General features: G+C 37.5%; 1 protein-coding gene across 1 annotated transcript in view; it reads left to right on the forward strand.

Moving 5' to 3' along the window:
* Positions 1 to 26,042, forward strand: part of TEX11 (testis expressed 11) — a 358,449-nt gene that overhangs the window by 212,536 nt on the left and 119,871 nt on the right. The window contains exons 15-18 of the mRNA XM_060183291.1: positions 12,551 to 12,653; positions 18,784 to 18,905; positions 23,755 to 23,840; positions 25,583 to 25,639. Coding sequence (XP_060039274.1) covers positions 12,551 to 12,653; positions 18,784 to 18,905; positions 23,755 to 23,840; positions 25,583 to 25,639 — 368 coding nt within the window. The remainder of the gene's footprint in view (positions 1 to 12,550; positions 12,654 to 18,783; positions 18,906 to 23,754; positions 23,841 to 25,582; positions 25,640 to 26,042) is intronic.

Here is a 26,042-nt window from a genome sequence, read left to right on the forward strand (position 1 = left end):
CAGCCTGAAGAACTATTAGAATCTCAAACTTCTGGTTGCTACTGAGGTTTACCTCAGGCTCTTGTGGTTACAAACCCAGCCTCAGATTTTCACAATGCATCAAACATAGTGGGAAGCATAGGAAAATAACCGTACTTTTGACCCAAGACAGCAGCTTAAAGAGAAAACCCAAATTTAGTAAAGCTATGTAAACCTCTTAAACAAGACTTTAAGTCATGGTTCTAAGGATGCTCACTGAAATTGAGAAGTTCAAAGGAAAAAAACTTCAATGAAGACAGAAAATAAGAAATAATTCATAGCAGAAATCAGAGTGGTAAGGGCCAGAGAAATAATTCACTGGGTACAAGTATGTTCCTTGCCATGCATGTGGCCCAGGTGAGAGTCCCAGTGTCATATGGAAATGCTATAACAACACTCAGAGAAGACCTAGTGCTGAGCTTTCTCCCTCTCTGTACTTCTCTACCTGAATGAAAAAAAGTTAGAGTGGGAATGACGGAATCACACATGTTTAAGGGCCTGTCTATGCCAGAAAATTATCATAGAAATAAAGACTATAGTGGCTGATCTAAAAATATAATAGAATGTACCACAAGCAGAAAGACAGAGGCCAAAGTTTGATGTGGTACACTGTAGGATGGGGTAGAGGGATCCATAAAAAAAGAAAACAAAAAGAAAGAACTAAAAAATGATGGTAACATAAAAGAGCCATGGAACAATATGAATTAAATTCTTATCACAAGGGTGCCAGAAAAAAAAAAGAGGGGTGTCGAGGGTAATGGGGCGGGTTAAGAGCAGGTGGCGTAAAGTGCAAGGACCAGCATGAGGATCCCAGTTCGAGCCTCCAGATCCCCAAATTTAGGGGAGTCACTTCACAGACAGTGAAGCAGGTCTGCAGGTGTCTATCTTTCTCTCCCTTTCTGTCTTCCCCTCCTCTCTCCATTTCTCTCTGTCCTATCCAACAATAATGATATCAATAATAACAACAATAAAACAAGGGCAACAAAAGGGAATAAAATAAATATTTAAAAAATAGATTTAAAAAGAAAAAATCTTATTTGAATAAATATTAGTCAAGAATTTCCCTAAATTAAAAGGGATAGAACCTCTAATCCAGGAGATTCTGAGTGAGTGTAATGTGGAAACACATTTTGAAGTGGTATGACACTATACATATCTTTTTAAAAAATATTTATTTTTTCCCTTTTGTTCTTGTTTTTTATTGTTGTCGTTGTTGTTGGATAGGACAGAGAGAAATGGAGAGAGGAAGGGAAGACAGAGGGGGAGAGAAAGGTAGACACCTGCATACCTGCTTCACCACCTGTGAAGCGACTCCCCTGCAGGTAGGGAGCCAAGGGCTCGAACCAGGATCCTTATGCCTGTCCCTGTACTTCGCACCACCTGTGCTTAAACAGCTGCGCTACCGCCTGACTCCCTGTACATAGCTTTTGTAAAGACTTTTGCTAGATTTTCTTGAGTTTTCTTTTTCTTCTAACTCACCACTTCAATTTTTGGCATCTGCTTTTGGCTGGTGAACCTCTTGACAGTGTATATATATTTTAATTTCAGTTACTATACTGTTTATTTCTCTGTTTTCTACTATCACTCCTTTCATTTTTCTTCTCTCTGACTCTTAAGTCTTCTTCTATAGGACATTTCAATTCTGTAACACTCCTTATAACCATAGCTTCAAAATCTTCTTTTGGAAATTTATATTGTTCTGTTGAATTTTTTTTCAAGCTACTGTTTTGGTCTATAATTATTGGTGTTATTTCCTGTGTTACCATTGTGTTTGAATCTCCATGAGAACCTTAGGTAGGGTTTGGGTAGTGACAAGGCATCCCCTGACTGGCGATACAGTACTGCAGTTCCACCAAACCAAAAGTTTGATATTTCAGGTGTGTCATAGACTAGTGGGAATACAAACTGTGGCAAGCTGTGTTTAGAAAATTGAATACTTTTCCCAGACTGCACCCCCAGAGTCTGTTACTATGGAAACTGAGTTCTTAAATGACTGCTTTCAAGCTATTGCAGTTCTGTGAAAAAGGATGCCACTGAGATTCCAGTTTATAACTTTCAGCCCTGCCACCCCCCTTCCACTCACCCAGTTGAAGTGAACTGCTCTCTCTTACAGTTTCTTTCTGGTTGTGGCTTCTTGTCATAAGAGTAGTGTGGTGTGGCAGAGAGCAGGATCAAAAGTCATGGGGTGGGACACAGGCTATGGAGTGGGATTGCATGTGGCTATAGGTACAGGGTGTGGATTGGGGCTGTGGGCTGCTAGAGGAGAGAGGCTGAGTAGCTGGAGAAACACTAAGGGGCTAGAGTAGGGAAGGACGACATGTAGTTACCCTGTACCTTTGGTGACACACTTTAATCCCCCTCTCTTTTTCTGTGATTGCAGGCATAGGGTGTAGTATTCTACTGGCAGTGAGCCATCTAAGGAGGGACTTATTTTGAATGCAGGCTGTGCTTTGTCCCCCACCTCTGTCTGTTACTATGGAAACTGAATTTCAATGTGGTCTCATCCACAGAGCTTCAAGCTTGACAAACTTCAGTGGGTGGTCTGGGAGCACTGCTGCAGTGTTTCCCTGCTCCCTTGTTACAATTCTGAAATGTGTTTTGTGTTGTCGCAGATTTGTAGGACTAGGATAGGTTTGCATGGATTGTAGCACAGCCTTCTTGCTCTCCCCAGATCAGAGCCCTGTACCTTACAGATCTCTTCCTCTTGCTGCTTGTTGTTTTGTGGTAGGGTTTTTACTTTGGAATAGAGAGGTTTTTCTGTGTGTTACCACATGGCTGTTGATTTTTTCTGTCTCTCATTGTGGAAAGTCTGTTTCTCTGTATGTTTTTCCCCATATATATTGCTATGGTCTTGCTGTTGATGCTGGGAGGAGTGTTATGCTTGTTATGCTGCCATCTTGGCCTTATCTCCTGACTTGCATTTTAATAAGACTCCTCTGGTTGCTGTATTACATAGACTTGGGTACATGTGAGGTGGAAGCGTGGAGACCAGTTAGAAGGCTATAGAAACAATCTGGTCTAGAGTTGATGATGGTGTGAAGCAGTAGAGAATTATAGATTGTGAAAAGTGGTTGGATATATGAATAGATTATTGAAGACAACCTGATAGTCTTACCTGAAGTACCAGATACAGAATGAGAAAGAAGAGATAGATTATTCTGAGAGGTTTGGCCTCACAACCTACTCCCCTCTTGATTTTTACATCTATTATGCTCTTTTCAAGAACAGTAATAGACCTTTAATCATCAAACTGAATGATAATTTCTCAAACCTCCTTGCCTTTTGGTCAGCCTAATGCAAAGCGATGTAACACTGTCAACCACTTCTCTTTTGGCAACTTTTTCACTGACTTCTATGGCATGTCTTCACTCCTGTTACTCTGTTTTCTGTTTCTTACTTTATTTCTTTTTTTTTAAATCTTTATTTATTTATTGGATAGAAACAGCCAAAAATTGAGGAGGAAGTGGGAGATAGAGAGGGAGAGAACAGAGAGACAATTGCAGTCCTGCTTCACCACTAGTGAAGCTTCTCTCTCCCCACAGGTGGGGACTGAGACTGAGGGCTTGAACCTGGGTCCTAGCACATTGTAACATGTGCACTCATCCAGGTGTGCGACCACCTGCCCCCCATTTTCCGTATCTGTTCTGGCTGTTCTCTTTTCACTAAATAAATGTGGGGTGAAGGCAGGTACTAGTATGTTGTTCATCATATTGTCCTTTAACACCCATTACCATGTTTACTTAGTACAAGCTACATTTTCAATAAACATTTGTCAAGTGATTTCATTATCTTGTCCCCTCTTCCTTCTGTATACTTTCCCCAACATTAATAAACTATTTTTACTTAGCTTGGAATCTTCATTCTCAAATTTATATTTGACATTTGTTATCTTTTATAACCCAAATATACTTTATTTAAATATAAGACTGAGAGATTAATTTCATGAATTCCTTCTCATATCATCATATTCCAGATTTTGTCAATTCTATTTATGCAGTATTTTTGCCAGGTGTCTCCTCTTCTACCTTCACTTCACTGCTCTAGTCAAAATGCTCATGACTTTTTAGGACTATTAAAATCTTTTTATTACTGTGCTCAGAAATCTTTAGTTTCATATTAAAAATAATAAATCCTAAGTTGCTTGACATTTAAGGTCCTGCAAAATCTATAAATAAACCAATCTTATTGAATTTATTTTCCCTGTGTACTATGTCTACTCTCAACTAGAATACCTGTTGCTTTCTAATTATGATCTATGTTTTTATGTCTGTGTATCTTTTTTTGAATTCTGTTCCATTGTAAACTACCTCTTCTCTTCACCCCTATCTTTTGAAATTCTTTTTTCAAAAACTAGTTCCTAATGACACTCTGAGGGCATTTAAGACTTTCCCTTCTATTAAAACTTCATGACACCTCTGTTTTTACCTAAGTACTTATGTTCTACATTGTCTTCTGTACATGTGATCTGTTACAGTCCCCTTTTAAATTGCCACCTCCTCAAGAACAAGGGTCATATGTTTTTTCTTTTTCCCCCATTGACATGTAGCCTAAAACTTAGCTTAGTAGACACTCACTGTATTTAAAGACAATCATAGTGAAGCCAGGGAGAAAGCTATCTGTGTTAGAACACAGGATTTCCATGTCTGGTGCCCCAGAGGCCCTGGGCTCAATCCTTAACACCACCAAAAGCCAGAGCTAAGTAGTGCTCTGATCTCTCTCATAAGTGCATAAATCTTTCAAAATACACAGGAAAGACAAAATATTCGTGGAACTGAATAAATAACTGTCAGTCAATTTCTTCTCATATAATAATTTTGCTTTCCATTTTGGTTCTGTCCTTGATACTACAGAAATGAACATTTTAAAAATGTCCAGTTGGCAAGATAACTCACCTGGATATTATGCCTATTTTGTTGTGTGCACATGACCCAAGTTCCAGCTCAACACCCACCACACTAGAGGGAGTTTCACTGCTGAGATGTCTTCTATTCCATCTCTCCATTGCCCTCTATCTCTGTCCTAGTCTTTACTAGAGTGCAGAAAGTGGGAGTCCTGGCTTCTGTAATTGCCCCTCTGCTGGACATAGCCATTTTATAGGCATTTCCATGACTCAAATCCATTCACAAAGGAAACCACCACCAAAATATAGATAAACCTTACAGAATGGGAATTTTTATGCCATTCATTAGACAAAAGGTTAATAACCAAAATACACAAAAATCTTACCAAACTCAGCAAAAAAAAAAAAAAAAAAAAAACAGCACTAATCCAAAATGGGGAGAGAATATTCACCAAAGAAGAGATCCAAAGGGCCAATAGACATATGAAATAAATGCTCAACATCACTGAGCATCAGAGGAATGAAAATAAAGACAACAATAAAAAAATTAGAATATCATACATCAGAAAAGACAGTGACAACAAATGTTGGAGAGGTTGTGGGGGTAAAGAAACCCTCCTGCACTGCTGGTGGGAATTTAAGTTGGTCCTACCCTTATGGAGAATAGTCTGGAGAACTCTGATAAGGCTACAAATGGACCTGCCCTATGACCAGGAAGTTTCTCTTCTGGACATATATCCTAAAAAATCAAACAGAAATTTGTATATACCTATGTTCATAGCAACACAATTTGTAATAGCCTAAACTTGGAAGCAACCTGTGTGTCCAGCAACAGATGAGTGGCTGAGAAAGTTGTAGTTCACCTTCTTTGCTTCATCTTGGATGGAGTTTGAAAGAATCATGTTAAGTGAGATAAACCAGAAAGAGAAGGATGAATTTGGGATGATATCACTCATAAGCAGAACTTTAGAAAGAAGAGCAGAAAGAGGAAACACAAAGTAAAAACTTGGATTGGTGGTGTATTTCACCAAAGCAAGGAATTCTAGGGAAGGAGTTCAGAATGGGGTTTGGGTAGGGTAGGGGGCTTTCAGGTTCTGGTACAAGTTGATGAAACTAATTTGGTAGTTAGAGTGTTTTTCAGCCATCTACCTTGGTGAGTTGAGAAAATGTACCCATGTCCTTACAACTGTACTATAAACCACTACTCCACCCCCCACCCAAAATAAGTAAAAGAACCTGCAGAGTTTCACCTCTGCTTTATTACTGTGGTCCATTGTGTAGCTGCCAAGATAGTGCTGGCAGCCAGCAAGCAGCCTTTCTTCTAAACTGGGACTCTCTGCTGCTCTCCTTTTCTGCCTGCTAGTCACATGCCATGTTCCCACCTCTGACTATGTAGTTTCTTCAGAAGACTCAGTGGCACTGTGTTGAGATTGGTGTGTTCTTTGTTGGAGAGCTACTAAGCAGCTACTGTTACTCCGTGCCCACATGTCTGGAAATCTCCCAGTCACTAATTTTAAAGAGTTATTTTTTCTGGATTTTAGGTGTTTTGTTTTTGTAAATTATAGACTTTAATGGACAGATTAGGTATGTGAAAATAATTTTGTTAAATGTAGGATCAATTCACCATGTATTGATATAATGAGATTTAACTATAAATTGTAATAAAACCTTAATTTTAATTAATATGTGCAATGAATTGTTTTATTGTATAGGTAGTGGCACACTTGAAATAGAGTACATGTTATAGTTTATAAGGCTCTGAGTGAGTTCAGGCTCCTGGTCCCCACTTGCAAGCTTCACTAGTAGTGAAACAGTGTTGCAGGTGTTTCTCTTTCTCCTTTCTCCCCACCTTCACTCTCAGTTTCCTTCTGTGTCTATCAAAAAGTAATAAATGAAACAAAAGAAATCCCATTCTCAGCTTGAAAATGCAATTTAGGTGTATATGTTCATTGGTACTGCTATGAATTGATAAGGCAATATAGCCTGGGAGGTGGAACATTAGTTTGCAAACTTGAGATCCCCAGTTCAATCCTTGACACTGTGTGTGTCAGGGTTCTGCTCTGGTATATTTCCCCTCTTAATACACTGTCTCCTCATAAAATAAATAAAAATAAATCTCTAAAAATAACTGGTGACGCAAAAGCAAAATCTCAAAACACACTAAGATAGCAATCACAAGATGAGACTTTTATGAAATGTGGGATATACAATGTAAACATTGTCTTATATTGTGGTTTAAGATATGCTTTATAATGTGCTGGTTTTATACTGGCTCTTTTACTATATGAAATTCTAAATATTATGCATTTCCATTATAGTGTCAAAATGAGAATGATCAGTAGTAGTAAACTAGTAATATTCACTAGATGGCACTGTGGACTTTCTTGTACTTTGTTAATGCTTTTGGAGTGATTTTGTTATACTTTGGCAAGTACAGCCTTTCCCACAAATATCTGTATGCATGTAAAAGATAGCTAGCGCTTAAGTAAACATGAGATGAAGGTCACTTATTGTTGGTATGCTTCTAATTCTGCTTCTAAAAACCACTTCTGTTTCATTGGTTTAATCCCCCCTGCTTAACACTGTATTCTATTTACATAACCACTGTTAAGTAAGCACTGTCCTGCCTGCAGGGCATTGGTTTAATCCCCACTGGTTCATGATGTCTTTTTGCTCCGCCCCCTCTCCTTGTCACACCTTGATTTTCACCAATCTCTTTTAGCTTCCCCCTCTCTACATCACATCCTGTTTACACCCTACTTGGCCAGTATATATATATATATATATATATATATATATATATATATATATATGGACAGGATTGTGATTATAGTTTTAGTTTAGTTTAGATGGCTTAGATTGTGCTGCATTCCGCATGAATAAAGACTGATATGCCTACCACTCAGCCATGAGTCCCTGGTCATCTGTCTCCCAGCCGCGAAGCTAGCCCGGCAACTTATGACTCATTGTTAATACAGTTATGCTATAAAAACACCTTACAAGAGCAGCTTGGAAAATGGTGCAGGATCTAGAGCATTGGGCTTGAAAGTGTGAAGTCCTGATTTTGATCCCCAGTATCACATGTGCCAAAGTGATGCTCTGGCTCTCTTTTTTCTCTTGTTAATAAACAAATGAATATTTTTAAAAATACCATAGTTAAAGTTTCAAGTCAGTAAATACTGAATACCTAATCTGTGCCTGGTACTATACTATACTATATTAAAAAATATTTCCATATGTGATTGTAAAATACTGTGGAAATGAGATGTATGAAGTATTTTGAAAGTAATAAATATATTTAATTGGATAGCAAATAGTGTAGTCTGTACCATACAAGTTTAGAATAAGAATACATAGACGAGGACCTTTTGTAAATATTGATTAAATGTTCATCTGGCCTGATGCTGGAAAGAGAAACTGATATGTTAGGAGGGCAAGGACTGACATAACTGGTTCAGAGCACACATTATAGTGCACAAGGACCCGAGTTCATACCCCTGATCCCCACCTTCAGGGGAAAGCTTCACAAATGGTGAAGAAGGGCTGCAGGTGTCTCTCTGTATATTTCTCTCTATATCCCCCTCTCAATTTCTCTCTGCCTCTATCTAATAAATAAATAAATAAATAAATAAATAAATAAAAATAAAACTGATGTGTTAGGAAACAGAGTCAAATCTGAAGGGACATCAGTGGGCTGAAATAATGTGTTAAAAATCAGCTAAACAAGATCAATAAATGAAATATGGCTTAACAGCATCACATATAAAACATTTTGGCTGGGAGTCAGGCGGTATACCGCACAGCAGGTCAAATAAAGGTGGCACAAAGTGGAAGAACTGGCGTAAGGATCCTGGTTTAAGCCCCTGACTCCCCACCTGCAGGGGAGCCGCTTCACAAGCAGTGAAGCAGGTCTGTAGGTGTCTATCTTTCTCTCCCCCTCTCTGTCTTCCCCTCCTCTCTCCATTTCTTTCTGTCCTATCCAACAATGACAGCAATAATAGTAACTACAACAATAAAACAACAAGGGCAACAAAAGGGAATAAATAAATAACATTTTGGCTTACTAGTTGTGTAAATACAGTATACTAAGAAAATTTGTTCAAATTAGGTTGTACTAATATAAATGTAATATGTATGGAAGGGTAGTCATATACCCTGTATTCTACTCTGGTTACAACATACCTGAAATACTGTGTTGGGTTGGGTAGGGTGGTGATGGGTGGAGGCAACACTTTGAATGAGGATTTTGACAAACTCTAAAGTGTTATGGTTAAGATACTCAGGGTAGTGAGAGCACTTAATACCATCTTATGTAAAGAATAGTTAAAAGTAAATACAGATCTTAAACTTGACAGAGGAAGATTTAATAGGAAAGCTGTAGCTTCCCCCTAATATTTTAATGACTGCTGGGGAGTAAGATAATTAAATAAATTTTTGTGTAGATTTCCCTGGGTGAAACCAAAATATAGTGAGATTTCAGGTCATCATAAAGAGCAATGTTGGCTTAATATTACAGACAAATCCCGTGGTGCATCCCGTGAGTACCCATTCATTGGGGAAACTGACGATCCCTCCTAGCCGACTGAATCCACATGGATCCCAGTCACTTTCAAAGCCATTAACTGGCTACGGAAGAAGGGCAAACGCTAGAAGAAGAACAACAGACAAATTGCATTGTCTTCCATTATGTGATTTTCTGTGATGACACTGAGGCTAGGCAACAGGATGGTGGAAACTAGAAACAGATGGTGGCCATGGAGGCAGGGGACCTAGCTGGAACAGGGCAAGATGTGTCACCTGTGAAATGAACCAGGTGCTAGCTCAGTCACATGGGCTGAAGCAGCCACCTTGGGCTGAACTAGGCAGCAGGGGGCCTACCTAGAACTAGGGGGACTGAAGCTGGGTGGGCTGAACTGATATGGGCTGAGCTGGGAGCAGGGTCAGACTGACCTCAACAGTTACCACAAATGCAGCCAGCCTGCAGCAGGTGTCTGTGGCAGAGTCAGTGCCCACACAGGTGGCAGCAACAGAAGTAGATAGGCCGAAGCAGCTGGAGCCAGCAGTGATGAGAGCCCAGTAAGAAAGATAGCTGGTTACAATAATGGATTCTGGTCTCATGATCTGGAACCAAACAGGAAGTGATTTTTTTTTAACCTTAGTTGTGAATCTTTCTGTCTTTTTCTGGGCTTTTTCTTTTGTGTTCATATGAGCTCTGAGCTTCTTTCTATGTTGATATTTCTTTTCTCTATTTAAAATATTTTTACTTCTTTATTACTGGATAGAGGCAGAGAGAAATTGAGAGGGGGGGTTAGAGAGGTAAGGAGACTGAGAGACACCTGCAAACCCTGTTTGACCACTTGCAAAACTTTCCCCTGGCAGGTGGTGACCAGGGGCTTGAACCCAGGTCCTTGTGTGCTGTAATGTGTGTGCTAAGCCATATATAGATATGTTGTAGTTTCTGTGATAGTGGTTGTGGTGAAAGTAAATGGGGTGGTAGTGGGGGAGCTACTAGCCTGTCACAATTGTGGCCTAAAGTTGTCTCCTATGAACATTTTAAAGCAGAGACTGAATGAGTTGAGTGTTGTGGAGGAGATTCAGCATTCAAAGAATCTCTTGACTAAAATAACTTTGAGGTTTACGCCAACCACGTTGTCTTAGTATAATCAAATATATAGCAATCAATTTTTGTGTGTAATAAAACACTTTACTTAATTTTAGAACTAGAGGGTCACTTAATTTCGTTTAAAATCATATTTGTTGTAGTATATTTTACACTTATAAGGCATTCGTTTTAAGTATACAGTTGGATAGTTTTGACAGTTATACCCCAGTTACCCAATAACCCAATCTCTATATAGAACTTTTCTACTATTCCCCCTCAGAGACTTCTCTCATACTATTTCCCAGTCAATTCTCATCTCCACTCCCAATCCTAAGCAATGACTGTCAATCACTATCAATTTTATTTATCTTTCCTAGATTTTCATGTGAATGAAGTCATAAAATATGTGCCATTTTCTGGTCTTGCTTCACATAAAATAATGTTTTAGAGAATCGTTCCTGTTGCATATATATATATTGCTCCTTTATATTGTTTAGTGACATCCCATTGCTTGGATATACCACAATTTGTCCATCCATGCATCTATTGATGAGCATTTTGGATGTATACCATTTGAAAGTAATATAACATCAGTTTTGTACAACTTTAAACAGTGAAGGCATAAGTCTGTGTGAATAATCATTATGATTTATTTATTTATTTAATTTTTTGTTATTGAGTAGAGACAGAAATTGAAAGGGAAGGGGAAGAGAGACAGTGGGAGAGAGACAGAGAGACCTGCAGCACTGCTTCATCACTCATGCAGGTGGGGAACGGGTCTTAGAACCTAAGTAGCTTGTACACTGTAAATTTTGCACTCAACCAGGTGAGCCACTGCCAGCCCCCATTATTTTGATTTCTCTTTGGAAAATATATGTAAGTGAAATGCTGTGTATTTTTGGTATGTGTATTTTTAAGTTTATAAAAGTGTTTTCTGAAAGAGTTGCACCAGTTTATATTTTTGCCAATAATGGTTAAGAGTAGTAGTTTATCCATATCCTTATATACACATGATATTTTCAGTCTTTGATTTTAGCAGTTCTAGTAGGTGTATTTTGTATTCTACTTTGATGAAATTTACTATTTTCTCTTTTTTGTTAATGTATGCTATGAAATCTTTGCTTCCACCAAAATGACAACCTTTTTTTCTTTTTTCTTTTTTTATTAGTGGTTAAATAATGATCAGTAAGATTGTGGGATAAGAGGGGTACAATTCCATACAATTTCCACCACCAGAATTTCATATTGTATTCCCTCCATTGGAAGGTTCCCTATTCTTTATCTCTCTGGAAGTATGAACTGAAGTTTTTTTTTTTTATGGAATAACCAAATATCTTTATGGGGTGCAGAAGGTGGGAGTTTGGCTTCTGTAATTGCTTCTCTTCCTGTCATAGGTATTGACAGGTCGATCTATAATCCCCAGCCTATTTTTATCTTTCCCTAGTGGGGTAGAGCTCTGGGGAGGTAGGGTTCCGGGACACATTGGTGAGGTTGTCTGCCTAGGAAGTCAGGTTAGTGTCATGGTAGCATTTGCAACTTGGTGACTGAAAAGCATTAAGATATAAAGCAGAACAAACTTTAATAATCAGGGACCTGAAGGTAAGGATAGAGCAGATGAAACTAAGGGTCTTCATGTTGGAAGAAGCTAGGAAGTCTAGTTTAAGTATATCCAAAATTTTTTTCTACATGTTCTTCTAGAAATTTTAGTTTTAGCATTTATGTGTGTGTTTGACAAAGGTCAGTGCTCCTTTTTTCCTCTTATATAGCTATCAGATTGTTCCAACACCAGTATTTTTTGCCACCTTTGCTATCAGTAGGACTCAGTTCATGTACAACTCCACCAGTTCCCTGAATATATAATTTTCAGGAGCAGAAGGCACTTATTTATTTATATTACTGTTTTTAGAAAAAGTTTGTTTTTTTCCATATATATATATATATATATATATATATATATATATGCCTTTTCATAGTGAGTACTGCTTAACCATTGTGAATATTCCTTAACCATTGTGACTATATTAATAAAAACAGCAAGGATTTCTTCATAGAGTTTATTTAAAAGAAGAACAATATTTCTTTTTTTTCAGGCTAAAGAAGCAGTGACAGAAGCTGAAAAGAGTGATCCTGAAAATATTTTCACTCAATTTTATGTATTCAAGATTGCCATTTTAGAGGGAGACTCTGACAAAGGTATAAATGTTACTTAGGAGTTTATATTTGACTGTTAAATAATAAATAATCCATTTTGACCATAATATGAATAGCATATTGTTTTTAAGACAATGAATATAAATATATATTCTATCCTTAAGTATAAGATAATACAGCCAGGCATGTAGAAACTATTGAAGGTTGTATAAAAATAAAAGAACAAGGACTGTCTATTGAGTCAGTAGGATCTGAACATATGTGGGATAAGAATTGATGGAGATGTCTTGTTACTGTATACTCAATTGTACTTCCTGTCATTAGAACCAACCTGTTCAAACACTGAGTTTAAAATTTCTTCACTCTTCTGCATGTTTCCACCCAATTTTTCCAACACTGTTTGCTGAAGAGACTCTCCTTTTCCAATTAATAATCTGGTCACCTTTTCCAAAGATTAGATGTTTATAGGTATGGGTGCTTACTTCTGGGCTCTCAGTTCTATTCCATTGGTTAGTATGTCTATGTTCCAGTACCAAGTTTTTTTTTTATTTCTTTTCCCCCTTTTTTTATTTATAAAAGGGAAACATTGACAAAGCCATAGGATAAGAGGGATACAACTCCACACAATTCCCACCACCAGAACTCCATATCCCATCCCATCCCCTGATAGCTTTCCTATATTTTTTAAATTTTTATTTATAAAAAGGAAACATTGACTAGACCATAGGGTAAGAACAACTAACCCTACAACTCCACACAATTCCCACCACCAGAACTCTGTATCACATCCCCTCTCCTGATAGCATTCCTATTCTTTAACTCTCTGGGAATATGGACCCATATTCCCACCCAAGGTCATTGTGGGATGCAGAAGGTGGAAGGTCTGGCTTCTGTAATTGTTTCCCTGCTGAACATGGGCATTGACAGGTCGATCTATACTCCCAGCCAACCTCTAGGTTAGATAGATCCTAAAGGCTGGAGTAGTGTAGATGAAGAGTTGGGGGTCCTCCATTTTGTAGGTAGCTAGTAGGCATATTTTAGTTATATTCCAAAGGGCCTGTGGCTATACTAGTTTTTTTTCCCTGAGCCTGAAATAATAAAATATTTAGTTAACTCAAAAGAAAGTACAAAAAAGAAAAGAAAAATAAGGGTGTCAGACATTGAGTTAAGCACACATGGCCACCAGGAGCAGTGGATTTGCAATGTAGGCACCGAGTCCCAGAAATAACCCTGGAGGTCAAAAAAAGAATATGGCATATGGGGGTGGGAACATAGACATTTGGTGATAGCAGTGATGAAATAAAGAAATTAAAAACATTGTTTGTTCCCCTGTAATAAAAAGAAAAATGACAACAAGAACAGATGGGATAAGTAGAAGACAAGTATTTAGATACTAATTTAAAATTGTTTTTATTTACTTCATTTATCTATTTGATAGAGGCAGAAAGAAATCAAGAAGGAAATGAGAGAGAGATACCTGCAGCACTGCTTCACCATTCATAAAGCTTTCCCCTGTAGGTGGGAACTAGGGCTTGAACTGGATTCCTTGTGCATAATAACAGTGCACTTAACTGGGTGTGCCATCACTTGGCCTCCTTAGATACTAATACAAAAATAATAATAATAATAAAAAAACAGAGCACTGATCAGCTCTGGTTTATAGTGGTACAGGGATTGAACCTGGGATGTCGGAGACTCAGGCATGAGAGACTCTTTGCATAACTATTATGCTATCTAACCCTGTCCTTAGATACTAAGTTTAAACCCAGTGATAACTATTGATAGAACTATGTCAAATATAAGTTATCCAATTAAAAGACAGACAGATTGAATTTAAAAAATTCATCATAGGTGGAACTTAAGGAACAAAGAAAGTGAAACTACAGGGTGAAACCTAGACTGCCTGTGGTCTGCTGCAGCAGGTTCAAGGGCTCTATAAATGGGGGGTTAGAAGGGGCTAGAGGATATTGGGGAGACAGTGAATGATGGAGGAAGACAGAAGCTGGTGGTAGGAGTGATGTGCAAATACTTATTGTGGGGAGATAAGAAACTATACTCATGTAACAACAACTGTCTTATAAATCATTATTTCCTTCAGTGACCATGATTTCATAAATAAAAAAGCAACTTCCAATTATGTTTTCTACAAAACACAAGGAACATCATTATAAGCCTCTCCAGGACCATGCCCTCACTATGAAGTAGCAATGGTAGGGGCTCCCCACTCTCCAAAAGGTGGCTGGTTCAGCCTACTCTGCCACTTGCAGAAGACTTATCCTGAAATGAATGCAACTTAGAATGTTTCCAGCTGTGACCATGGATTGGGAGCTCAAGCTGGCAGGGACTAGAAGTTATACAAGCTATTGTGCTAAACATGAATGTACATAGGCCCTGAGCCAAGTTGATGGGGTAAACAGTTAATTATACTTACCTATTCTCAAGTTTGGAATCCAGCTTTCAAGTTATATCCTCAACTTGGACAATATTCTTAGTCTACCTCCATGTTACTATTAAGCTTAAGCAAAAATTACTAAAGTCATGGGCCCCTAGGAACATATCTCATATAGACTTCCTAGCTTCTTTTCACCCTGAAATCCCTATTCTCACCTTCTCTATTCCTACTTTCTGGTTCCTGTTTATCAAACATTTTGTCCTGCTTCATATCTTAACTGCCTTTCAGACACCAACTTGCAGATTCTACTATGATTTCATACTGAATTCACTAGGCAGATGATCTCACCAGTGTGTCCTGGGACCTCAATTCTCCAGAGCCCTAGGCCAATAGGGGGAAGACAGAAACAGTCTGGGGTTATGGATCAACCTGCCAATGCCCCCTGTAGTTTCACTTTCTTTGTTCCTTAAATTCCACCTATGATGAATTTTTTAAATTCAATCTGTCTGTCTTTTAATTGGATAACTTATATTTGACATAGTTCTATCAATAGTTATCACTGGGTTTAAACTTAGTATCTAAGGACAGGGTTAGATAGCATAATAGTTATGCAAAGAGTCTCTCATGCCTGAGTCTCCGACATCCCAGGTTCAATCCCTGCACCACTATAAACCAGAGCTGATCAGTGCTCTGTTTTTTTATTATTATTATTATTTTTGTATTAGTATCTAAGGAGGCCAAGTGATGGCACACCCAGTTAAGTGCACTGTTATTATGCACAAGGAATCCAGTTCAAGCCCTAGTTCCCACCTACAGGGGAAAGCTTTATGAGTGGTGAAGCAGTGCTGCAGGTATCTCTCTCTCATTTCCTTCTTGATTTCTTTCTGCCTCTATCAAATAGATAAATGAAGTAAATAAAAACAATTTTAAATTAGTATCTAAATACTTGTCTTCTACTTATCCCATCTGTTCTTGTTCTTGTTGTCATTTTTCTTTTTCTTTTTATTACAGGGGAACAAACAATGTTTTTAATTTCTTTATTTCATCACTGCTATCACCAAATGTCTATGTTCCCACCCCCACATGCCATATTCTTTTTTTGACCTCCAGGGTTATTTCTGGGACTCAGTGCCTGCACTGCAAATCCACTGCTCCTGGTGGCCATGTGTGCTTAACCCAATGTCTGACACCCTTATTTTTCTTTTCTTTTTTGTACTTTCTTTTGAGTTAACTAAATATTTTATGATTATGTTTACCTTGTGTTTTAACAGAGTAGCTTTAATTCTTGCTATAGTTAATTTAATGTGAATTATATACATATTTACATTATCATGGCCTACATTTAGAACATATAATGAAATGTAATGCCACCATTTTTAAACTTCATTCTGTATTATATTGAATTTTATGAATGTACAAACTTGTATTTTACATGTACATTACTGATGGAATTTAAGGTTTTTTTCCAATACTTTTTATTAGTGATTTAATAATAATTGACAAGATTGTAGGATAAGAAGGGTACAATTCCATACAATTCCCACCACCAGAGTTCCATATCCCCTCTCCTCTACTGGAAGTTCTCCTATTCTATATCCCTCTGGGAGTATGGACCAAAGATGGGGTGCAGAAGGTGGAAGATGTGATTTCTGTAATTGCTTCTCCACTGAATATGGATGTTGGCATGTCAATCCATATCCCCGACCTGTCCTTTTCTCTATTTCTTTCTTTCTTTCTTTCTTTCTTTCTTTCTTTCTTTCTTTCTTTCTTTCTTTCTTTCTTTCTTTCTCTCTCCATCTCTCTGTCTTATGGTGGTTTATGGTTGTGCAGGGGCTTGAACCTGGGACTTTGGAGCCTCAGGCATAGGAGTCTATTTGCATAACCATTATGCTATCTACCCTCCAGCCATTCAGACTGTTTCTATCTTTCCCTGACAGGATAGGACTATGGGGGAGGGGAAGGTTTCAGGACGTATTGGTGAGGTAGTCTGCCCAGCGAATTCAGGTTGGCATTATGGTAACAGATGTAACTTGGTGGCTGAAAAGCATTAAGATTATAAAGCAGAACAAACTGTTTAATAATCAGAAACCTACAGGTAAGAACAGAGCAGATAAGATTTGGGGTCTTCATTTTTGAAGAAACTAGAAAGTCTATTTTAGGTATATTCTAAAGAGCCCATCACTTTACTAATTTTTGTCTGAGCCCAACAACTAGCATTGACAAGATTGTAGGATAAGAAGGGTACAATTCCATACAATTCCATACAATTATTTGGATCCCATCAGTGGTTTTGGACACAGAACTTTATATCCCTGACTAAGGCATGGGGCAAAGGTGGGCTAAAAGTATTGTCTAGGAAGATGATGTCAGAGTTGAGAATATGATTAGAAATTTGAATCAGGGCAATGAGTAGCTTCCAAATATGGGGAAAGTATATAAATACTGTTAACTGTAAACCCCATTGATCTCATCTAGGGCCCATATCTATTCATATTTAATACAAGAGCCTGTGTAACCTCCTCTGCATTCCTGTCAGTCTGAGCTCACAGTCCATGGTCACAGCTAGGAACATTCTAGGCTGCACTCATTTCATGACCAATCTTGCTCGAGTAGCAGAGTATGTTGACCCAGCCTCCCTTTGGAGAGTGAGGTAGTCCCTACCGTTGTTGTTCTACATTGAAGTCAAGGCCTTGTAGAGGCCCTCAAGAGGGTTTATGATATTGTTCCTGATGGAGATGACCAGTGATGGTAGAAAGAAGGATCTGTTAGAGGGCTAGGCCCATCATGCCTGTGTGTGAATACCAGGATTCCCTGACTAGGGGCCTGAATGATGGGATGGCCTGGTAGTGACAAAAAGGGCCATCATTAAAGTGTGCTAGTCTCTTGCACTTATCCAGCTTTTGTAGTTCTTATATTTTACTCTTATAAATAATGCTGAGTAATGTTTTTTATATGCATTATTGATTTTGCAAATATATCGTGGAATTAATGAGGTGCACTGAAAAATCTTTCACATTGTTGGACTATTTTTGAGGTAGCTGAGTAATCTATTCAAATATCGAAGTAGTTTAAAAAAAGATAATTTAAATTGTGTGCTGTGGAATTACAATTATTTGGATCCCATCAGTGATTTTGGACACAGAACTTTATATCCCCGACTGAGGCATGGGGCAAAGGGCAAAAGGCTCAGAGAACTGTGGAGAGGTGAAGAGGAATTCACATTATAGAAGGAGGCCTAGGAAACACCCAAGATTAGTTGAGACAGCCATTTTCTTATAGAATAGGAGAAAGAAGAGTGGTGATTACTTCTGTTTTAGGGAAAGACAATGACTTCTCCCTGGTTTCCTGGATTATCATTGTTCTCAGCTCAAAATGATCTTCATACCAGAATGGGGCATCTTTAAATGGACCCACTGTGAGTGTCTAGAAGTGGTCTGACTTGAGCACACTCAGGATGAATTCATAAGATGACTTACTTGCTCAAGTGCACATTTTTCTAACATTCTGATCCTCCTTGAAATTTTAATGATTTGATAAACTTTATGAAAATTAATTAATATTTTAAAGATAAGCATCTTAAGAATGAGTTCTTTGGATTTAATTAACGTCTTTTGTGTATTCTAAGTGGAGTGGTAACTATTAAATTTAATAAATAAATGAAATGAAATAAAATAAGATAAAACTAAAAAATGAATTCTGTTTATTGTGGTGTAATTAGTCATGGATAACAGTTAATTTTGATGAGTATCTCACTTTAATTTGTTTCCTATTTTTTTTCAGCCTCGCAGGCACTTACTGATTTAGATAATTTAATAAGAACTGAAAACCTGCAAGAGAATAAACTGCATACAGATAGTTCACCTCCCACACTCCTCAGTTTAGCTGCTCATTTTGCTCTTGAGGTAATTCTTTTATATCCAAATCTGTTTGCATCTTTTCTATTTTGCAAGACTATGTAATTGGTACCAGTTGGGCCCAGGAAATGCCTTCCTTTAACTTTTATTTACATTTTCACATAAAGCTTGAATTCCAAATTGCTTTATTTCTTTATTATGTAAAATAAATGAGGCAAACTGTTTTAATGGATTTTTACTTAAAGCTATAGAAGCTCCAGGGAGTGAAGGGTGGTTGCACACCCAATTAAGTGTACATATTACCATGCATAGGAACCCAGGTTCAAGTCCCTGCTCCCCATCTGCAGTGAGGATGCTTCATGAGCAGTGAAACAGGTCTGCAGCAGTCTCTCTTTCTCTATCCTTTCCTCTTAGTTTCTCTGACCTATCTAAAAAACAAAAACAAAAAGTTAAAAAAAAAAAAAGAAAAAATGGTCCCTGGGAGCAGTGAATTCATAGTGCAGACACCAAACCCCAGTGAAAACCCTAGTGACAATAAAAAAACATAACAAAAAAGTAAAAGAAGTTCCAGATTTAAGGTATGATACCATGAAAACAAATAGTAATCTGTTTGTACACATAGTTTTCTCATTAATTTGAATGAGACAATATAAGTCTCTGTGGAACTTTCTAGTTTATAACAACACAACAGTTACATTAAAAAACATGGAATGCTTTGCAGTACTGTTTTTCACTTGAAAAACTATGATCTTACTAATGTACAGAATAAGAAAAGAATTGTAGAAATTGTAGAGTTCTTAGAATGGGTAATAGACTGAGTGTGACTACTGGCTGTGCTTAACTTCTTTGAATCTTAATGTCATCATTTGCAAAATAAAGATAATGCACATCTCCAGAATTGTTCTAAGAATGAACTGAGAAAAATGACTGAACGTGCAATTTGTAATCAATGAAGCTTGATCTACAAGTGTAATTTTCAGTTCTCATTAGCATATACAAAATTTGACTACAGCTTTTATCTTCTGCTTTATCTCAGATGTCACCTCAGTATTATCATCATCATAATATAAGCCACAGTTATATTAGACACAGTATATGCAAAAGTACAAGTCCTCCATCACTCTAACCAGATATGGTGTCTATCACATCTTTTGCATATCTTATTTATATCATCCCATCCTTTAAAAATGTGCTTTTAAAAAAATATTGAAGGAGAGTCAGGCAGTAGCACAGTGAGTTAAGCTCACGTGGTGCAAAGCGCAAGGACCAGCATAAGGATCCCAGTTCGAACCCCTGGCCCCCCCACCTGCAGTTTCTCTCCCCCTTTCTGTCTTCCCCTCCTCTCTCCATTTCTCTCTGTCCTTTCTAACAATGACAACATCAACAATAATAACTACAACAACAGTAAACAAAACAAGGGCAACAAAAGGGAAAATAAATAAATATATTAAAAAATATTGGGAGTTTAATGGTTTTTAGTATAGTCATTAACACATCCTCTCATCTCTCCTTTATTCATGTCTAGGAGATACAATAGGACCCCATTGTCCTTCCCCAAAGCCCTTTGCTTTGATGCAGTATGCCATACCCAGTCTAAGTTTCACCTTATGTCCTACTGTACTGCCCTTTATTAAGTTCCACTTATAGGTGAGATCATTTGGTATTGTCTTTCTCTTTCTGTCTTGTCTCATTCAACATGATGCCTTCCAATTCTGACCATGATATAGCAAAGGAGATGGTCTCATTTTTAAAATTTGTATAGTACTCCATTGTGTCATTGGGCATCTGGGTTGCTTCCAATTTTGGGCTATTGCATACTGCTGCTATGAACATTAGTATGCTTAAGAATGGATCACAATATTTTAAGATTACAATGTGTAGTTCCACACTACACCCACCACCAAAGTCTTGTGTCCCCAACTTCTCAAGAGATAGAGAACTAGAGCATTACTCTGGCACATGCAAAGTTGGGGGTTGAAATCAGAACCTCATACTAAAAGCACAAAACCTGGGTCCATACTCCCAGAGAGGGATAGAGAATGGGAAAGCTATCAGGGGAGGGGATGGGATATGGAGATTGGGTGGTGGGAATTCTGTGGAGTTGTACCCCTCCCCTCCTATCCTACAGTTTTGTTAATGTCTCCTTTCTTAAATAAAAAAAATTAAAAAAAAACCTAGGGGCCAGGCAATGACATACCTGCTTAAGTGTATGTATATTACATTGCACAAGGTTAAGTGTATGTATATTACATTACACAAGGATCCCAGTTCAAGCCCCTGGTTCCCACCTGCAAGGAGAAAGATTTACAAGTGGTGAAGCAGTGCTGCAGGTGTCGCTCTAACTCTCCTCCCCCCTTCTCAAATTCTCTTTGTCCCTATCCAATAAATAAATAAATAAATATCTAAAAACACAAAACTCTAGCTATACACTACCTCCAGGTTGCAAATGCTACACTTTTCAAAGTTCAGCCTGAGGTTTCCCTCCACTGTAGAGATTTCCTCATGAATTCCAGTCCTCAGTGGTCTCCTCCTGCTCTGAATTTCAGTAATTTTAGTGTGTATTTTAGTCATTCTTTTTTATTGTATATAGTACCTTATGTTGCTAATTTTTGGTTTCTCTGATAAAGGATCTGTGAGCTACTTGGTCTAACACCTTAATGAATACCTTTCCCAAAGTAGTTGCTATCTACAGTTTATGTTATATGTCTGTTTATATTGATGAGTAAGAAGTTAAGTTACTAGAGAAGTAAAAACTATTTGGCAGATGCAGACACTGGATATTTTTGTGCAGGATGATGATGAGGAGGAAATAAAAGCAGTTTGATAGTGGACACTCCAAAGACAAATGTCCTTTCAAAGGAAGTCTTATAGGTTTACATTTGATATGTAAAACAAAAGGAAACCATGCAGGAATTATAGAACTGTATTTCTGAAAAAGGAAAGTGGTTTCAGTAGATGATAAAACTTAGAAGAAATTAGCTGGTTGAATTAGAAAGGAACAAATAAGCCAAATTCAAGAACCTGAACCTACAGGTATGGATTCCACTTATCACTTACTGCATGGCTTTACAGAAGCTATTTAAATATTAATAAGAATATCACTAGTGCAGCAATTATTTATTGAACATCTACCATGTACTGGGCGCCCTTCTAGGCTCTTGGAATAAATCAGTGAGCAAAATGTTGATATACTTTCTTGGACCTTCCATTCAAGCAGAAGTTAGATGATAAATAAAAAGCATATAAATAAGAAAATCATATAAAATGTTAGAAACTCATAAGCAGTATAGAAATAAAAGGAATAGGACAAAAAATGTTGGTGTAGGTTATTATTTTAAGTAGGGTGATAAAGATAGGTCTTATCAAGATGATGGCATGTATGCAAAGTCTTAAAATTAGTCAGGTAGCTTGAATAAACTAAAAAATGCCCAAAACTAAGATGAATAGTTTTTGGAGAAACTAGCTGGGAGCAGTAGTAAGTCATGAAGAAATGAGAAGTAATGCTCTGAGCTGATAGATCACAGCAGCATTTAAGGAGAGCAAGTAATATAGTCTGGTGACCAGAAATTCAAAGAAAATGGGATTTTAGAGAGAAGGTGGGACAATAATGATATTTTTATTTTATTTTTATATTTTTAGTGATTTAATGGTGGTTTACAGAATTATAAGATTACAGAGTATAGTTCTATACAGTACCCGCTGCCAAAGCTCCATGCCCTCTGCCCCCCTAATGATGACTACCATAATTCTCACAAAGTCTAAGAGATAATTTGGTTACATTTTTCTTTTGAAAGCTAATGTGTTTCAGCTCTCTATATTTCACATATGATTGAAGTCAACTTGTGGTTCACTAAGTTCTTATAGTACACCAAGCATAATCATCACCACTTCCACCCATTTTGTCCCAAATGTTACAATAACAGTTTTCTTAATTGCAGAGCAGTATTCCATGAAATATATGTACTATAATTTCTTTATCCAATCATCTCTCAATGGACATTTAGGTTGCTTCCACTCCTTGGCTATTGCGAATAATGCAGTTATAAATATAAGGGTGAATAAGAGGCAATACTTTTTAGATCACTTCATTAGAGGATTAGTAGTTTACAGTACAGTTATTGACACAAAGGCACAATTTTCCATCTTCTTATGGTAGATGTCTGCACAAGACTCTCACCCCCAGTTCAAGTCCCTTTTTACCATCATGCACCAGGACTCCAAAGTCCTTTTAGTCCTTTCCTTACTCTTTCCTTCCCAGTCTTTTGCTTTGGTGCAATACATCAGTCCAAATACTTTTAAAATACTGATGAAGAACTATTCCAATAATAGAGCAGAAGTGAGAGAAATTCAGCCATCACTTGAGAGTGCTTTGTTAGAAGCAGTGTCCTTGGTTTAAAAGAAAAAGGTTTTCACTAGAGAATAAATGTGGAAAGAACTTTCAGGGAAGAGTTTACACATAGCCAACATTTTGCCAATAATGAACCAAATTCAGAGAGAGCATAGTGGAAGGACTGAAGGTGCTAGTGTGAATGGAAATTAACAAATGAAAGGGTTTACAGAGGTTTGTGGGACTTAGAATGGTGGAAATAAAAGTGACCTGAGAGCCTATGGGTATTTTTTATTGCTGCTATTAAACAGTGAACGAGGGGTGAAAAGTGATCAATTAAAGGCAGTTTTTGTGAATGGGGAAGAGTTGGGTTTCTGGGGTCAAGACGAATCTGTACTGTCTTTTATTAATTAGTTGTATCTTCATTCTACTACCTCTCAGTAACTCTTTTGAAATTACTAAGTTCAGTTTATTATTTTTATTTTATCTGTAATGGACTGATATATAGATAACATTTTGTAAGTATCACTTTTAGATGTAATTATATTATATTATATTTACCCTTTTCAGAATAAACAACGAAATGTGGCAGGAAAAGCTTTGGAGTGTTTAGCTAAACATTCACAAGAACCACAAGAAGTCCTGACAGCTTTAAAGTAAGCAGTATTTTTTTTTATAACCATTATGCTACCTCTCCAGCCCAGGAAATTTTCTTATAAATAATACAGATGAGGACGAGATCTGGAGATAACTCCTAATGATATCACTAAAAACTGCTAGTAAGAAAAATTTGTATCCAGAAGGAATTCTATTATCCAACTATACTCAAAGACACATTTAAAAAAAAAATGGAGTTGGGGTCGGGCGGTGGCGCAGTGGGTTAAGCGCATGTGGCGCAAAGCGCAGGAACCGGAGTAAGGATCCTGCTTCGAGCCCCCGGCTCCCCACCTGCAGGGGAGTCGCTTCACAGGCGGTGAAGCAGGTCTGCAGGTGTCTATCTTTCTCTCCCCTTCTCTGTCTTCCCCTCCTCTCTCCATTTCTCTCTGTCCTATCCAACAACGAATTGCATCAACAAGGGCAATAATAATAACCACAACGAAGCTACAACAAGGGCAACAAAAGGGGGGAAAAAATGGCCTCCAGGAGCGGTGGATTCATGGTGCAGGCACCGAGCCCAGCAATAACCCTGGAGGAGGAAAAAAAAGAAAAAAAATGGAGTTACAGAAATAAAGTCTCGTGATACTTACATGCCCCCAATCAGACAGATATCTAAAATCACCCAGGATAAATGCTATTTTAAAAAATATTTTTTGGGGAGTCGGGCTGTAGTGCAGCGGGTTAAGCGCAGGTGGCGCAAAGCACAAGGACTGGCATAAGGATCCCGGTTCGAACTCCGGCTCCCCACCTGCAGGGGAGTCGCTTCACAGGCGGTGAAGCAGGTCTGCAGGTGTCTATCTTTCTCTCCTCCTCTCTGTCTTCCCCTCCTCTCTCCATTTCTCTCTGTCCTATCCAACAATGACAACAACAATAATAACTACAACAATAAAACAACAAGGGCAACAAAAGGGAATAAATAAATAAAATAAATATTAAAAAAAATTTTAAAACTATATATATATTTTTAGAATTTAAAACCTTACAACTTAGGGAGTCGGGCGGTAGCGCAGCGGGTTAAGCGAACATGGCGCGAAGAGCAAGGACCAGTGGAAGGATCCCTGCTCAAGCCCCCGGCTCCCCTTCTGCAGGGAAGTCGCTTCACAGGTGGTAAGCAGGTCTGCCGGTGTCTGTCTTTCTCTCCCCCCTCTCTGTCTTCCCCTCCTCTCTCCATTTCTCTCTCTCTTATCTAACAATGACGACATCAACAACAATAATAACTACAGCAACAATAAAAAACAGCAAGGGCAACAAAAGGGAACAATAAATATAAATAAACATAAAAAAATTTTTAAAAACCTTACAACTTATCTGATTTTGTTAATTTGTCATTCTGATGCCAGATTCCTTCATATCATAGTTGTCATAGTTTATGTGGAACTCAAAGGCAAGTTCTAGGTTCTTTTAAATAAATATGAATATTTGTATACCATGCTTGATACTTTAGCAAGGTATTTGAAGCAATGATATGAATTTTGGTGCTATTTTAAAAATAGTTGCAGGGTAACATTTTTGTGTTAAAATTATTTTATTATGTTACCTCCCAAACATTACAGCACTGGTGTGTTTCATTGAAACCATTAAAAAATAATATGAAGATCTATAAATAAAATTAAATTAGTATCATCCTTACCCTCCCTTTTCTCACTTCTGCCTTTTGGGATAATCAGGGTTAATAGTGTGATGTATATTCTTCCCCATGTTTATTCCTAATCATCACTTTCTATGTTATTTTATTACATAGGTGCTTCTTTCGTCTTGTTCTTCCAGTGGTTACTGAAATGCCAGAATCTGAAAATAAGTAAGTTATTTCAACAGAATGATGTATTCACTATTAGGAAATTATAACTTTCAATATAAACCATATATTGAGATGTGTGGTAAATGACCAAGATCAAGTAAACATTGATGTCAGTTTTTCTGGGTTCATATTATGGCTCTGCTACTTATTAGATGTTTAACTTGGGCTTCTGTTTTCCCATATGTAAAATGAAAGTAACAGCAGTCCCTTCTTTTTAAAAATTTTATTAGTGACTTAATAAGGATTTACAAAATTATAAGCTAACATGAGTATAATTCTGGACAGTTCCCACCACTAGAGTTTTTGTATCCCTATTCCTGCCACTGGAAGCTACAGTAGTTCTTCCAAGGTTGCAGATATGAGATGACTATTATTTCTGTAATATATATATATATATATATAT

Source organism: Erinaceus europaeus, chromosome X, assembly GCF_950295315.1.
Source record: "Erinaceus europaeus chromosome X, mEriEur2.1, whole genome shotgun sequence".
In the NCBI taxonomy this organism is placed as follows: domain Eukaryota; kingdom Metazoa; phylum Chordata; class Mammalia; order Eulipotyphla; family Erinaceidae; genus Erinaceus; species Erinaceus europaeus.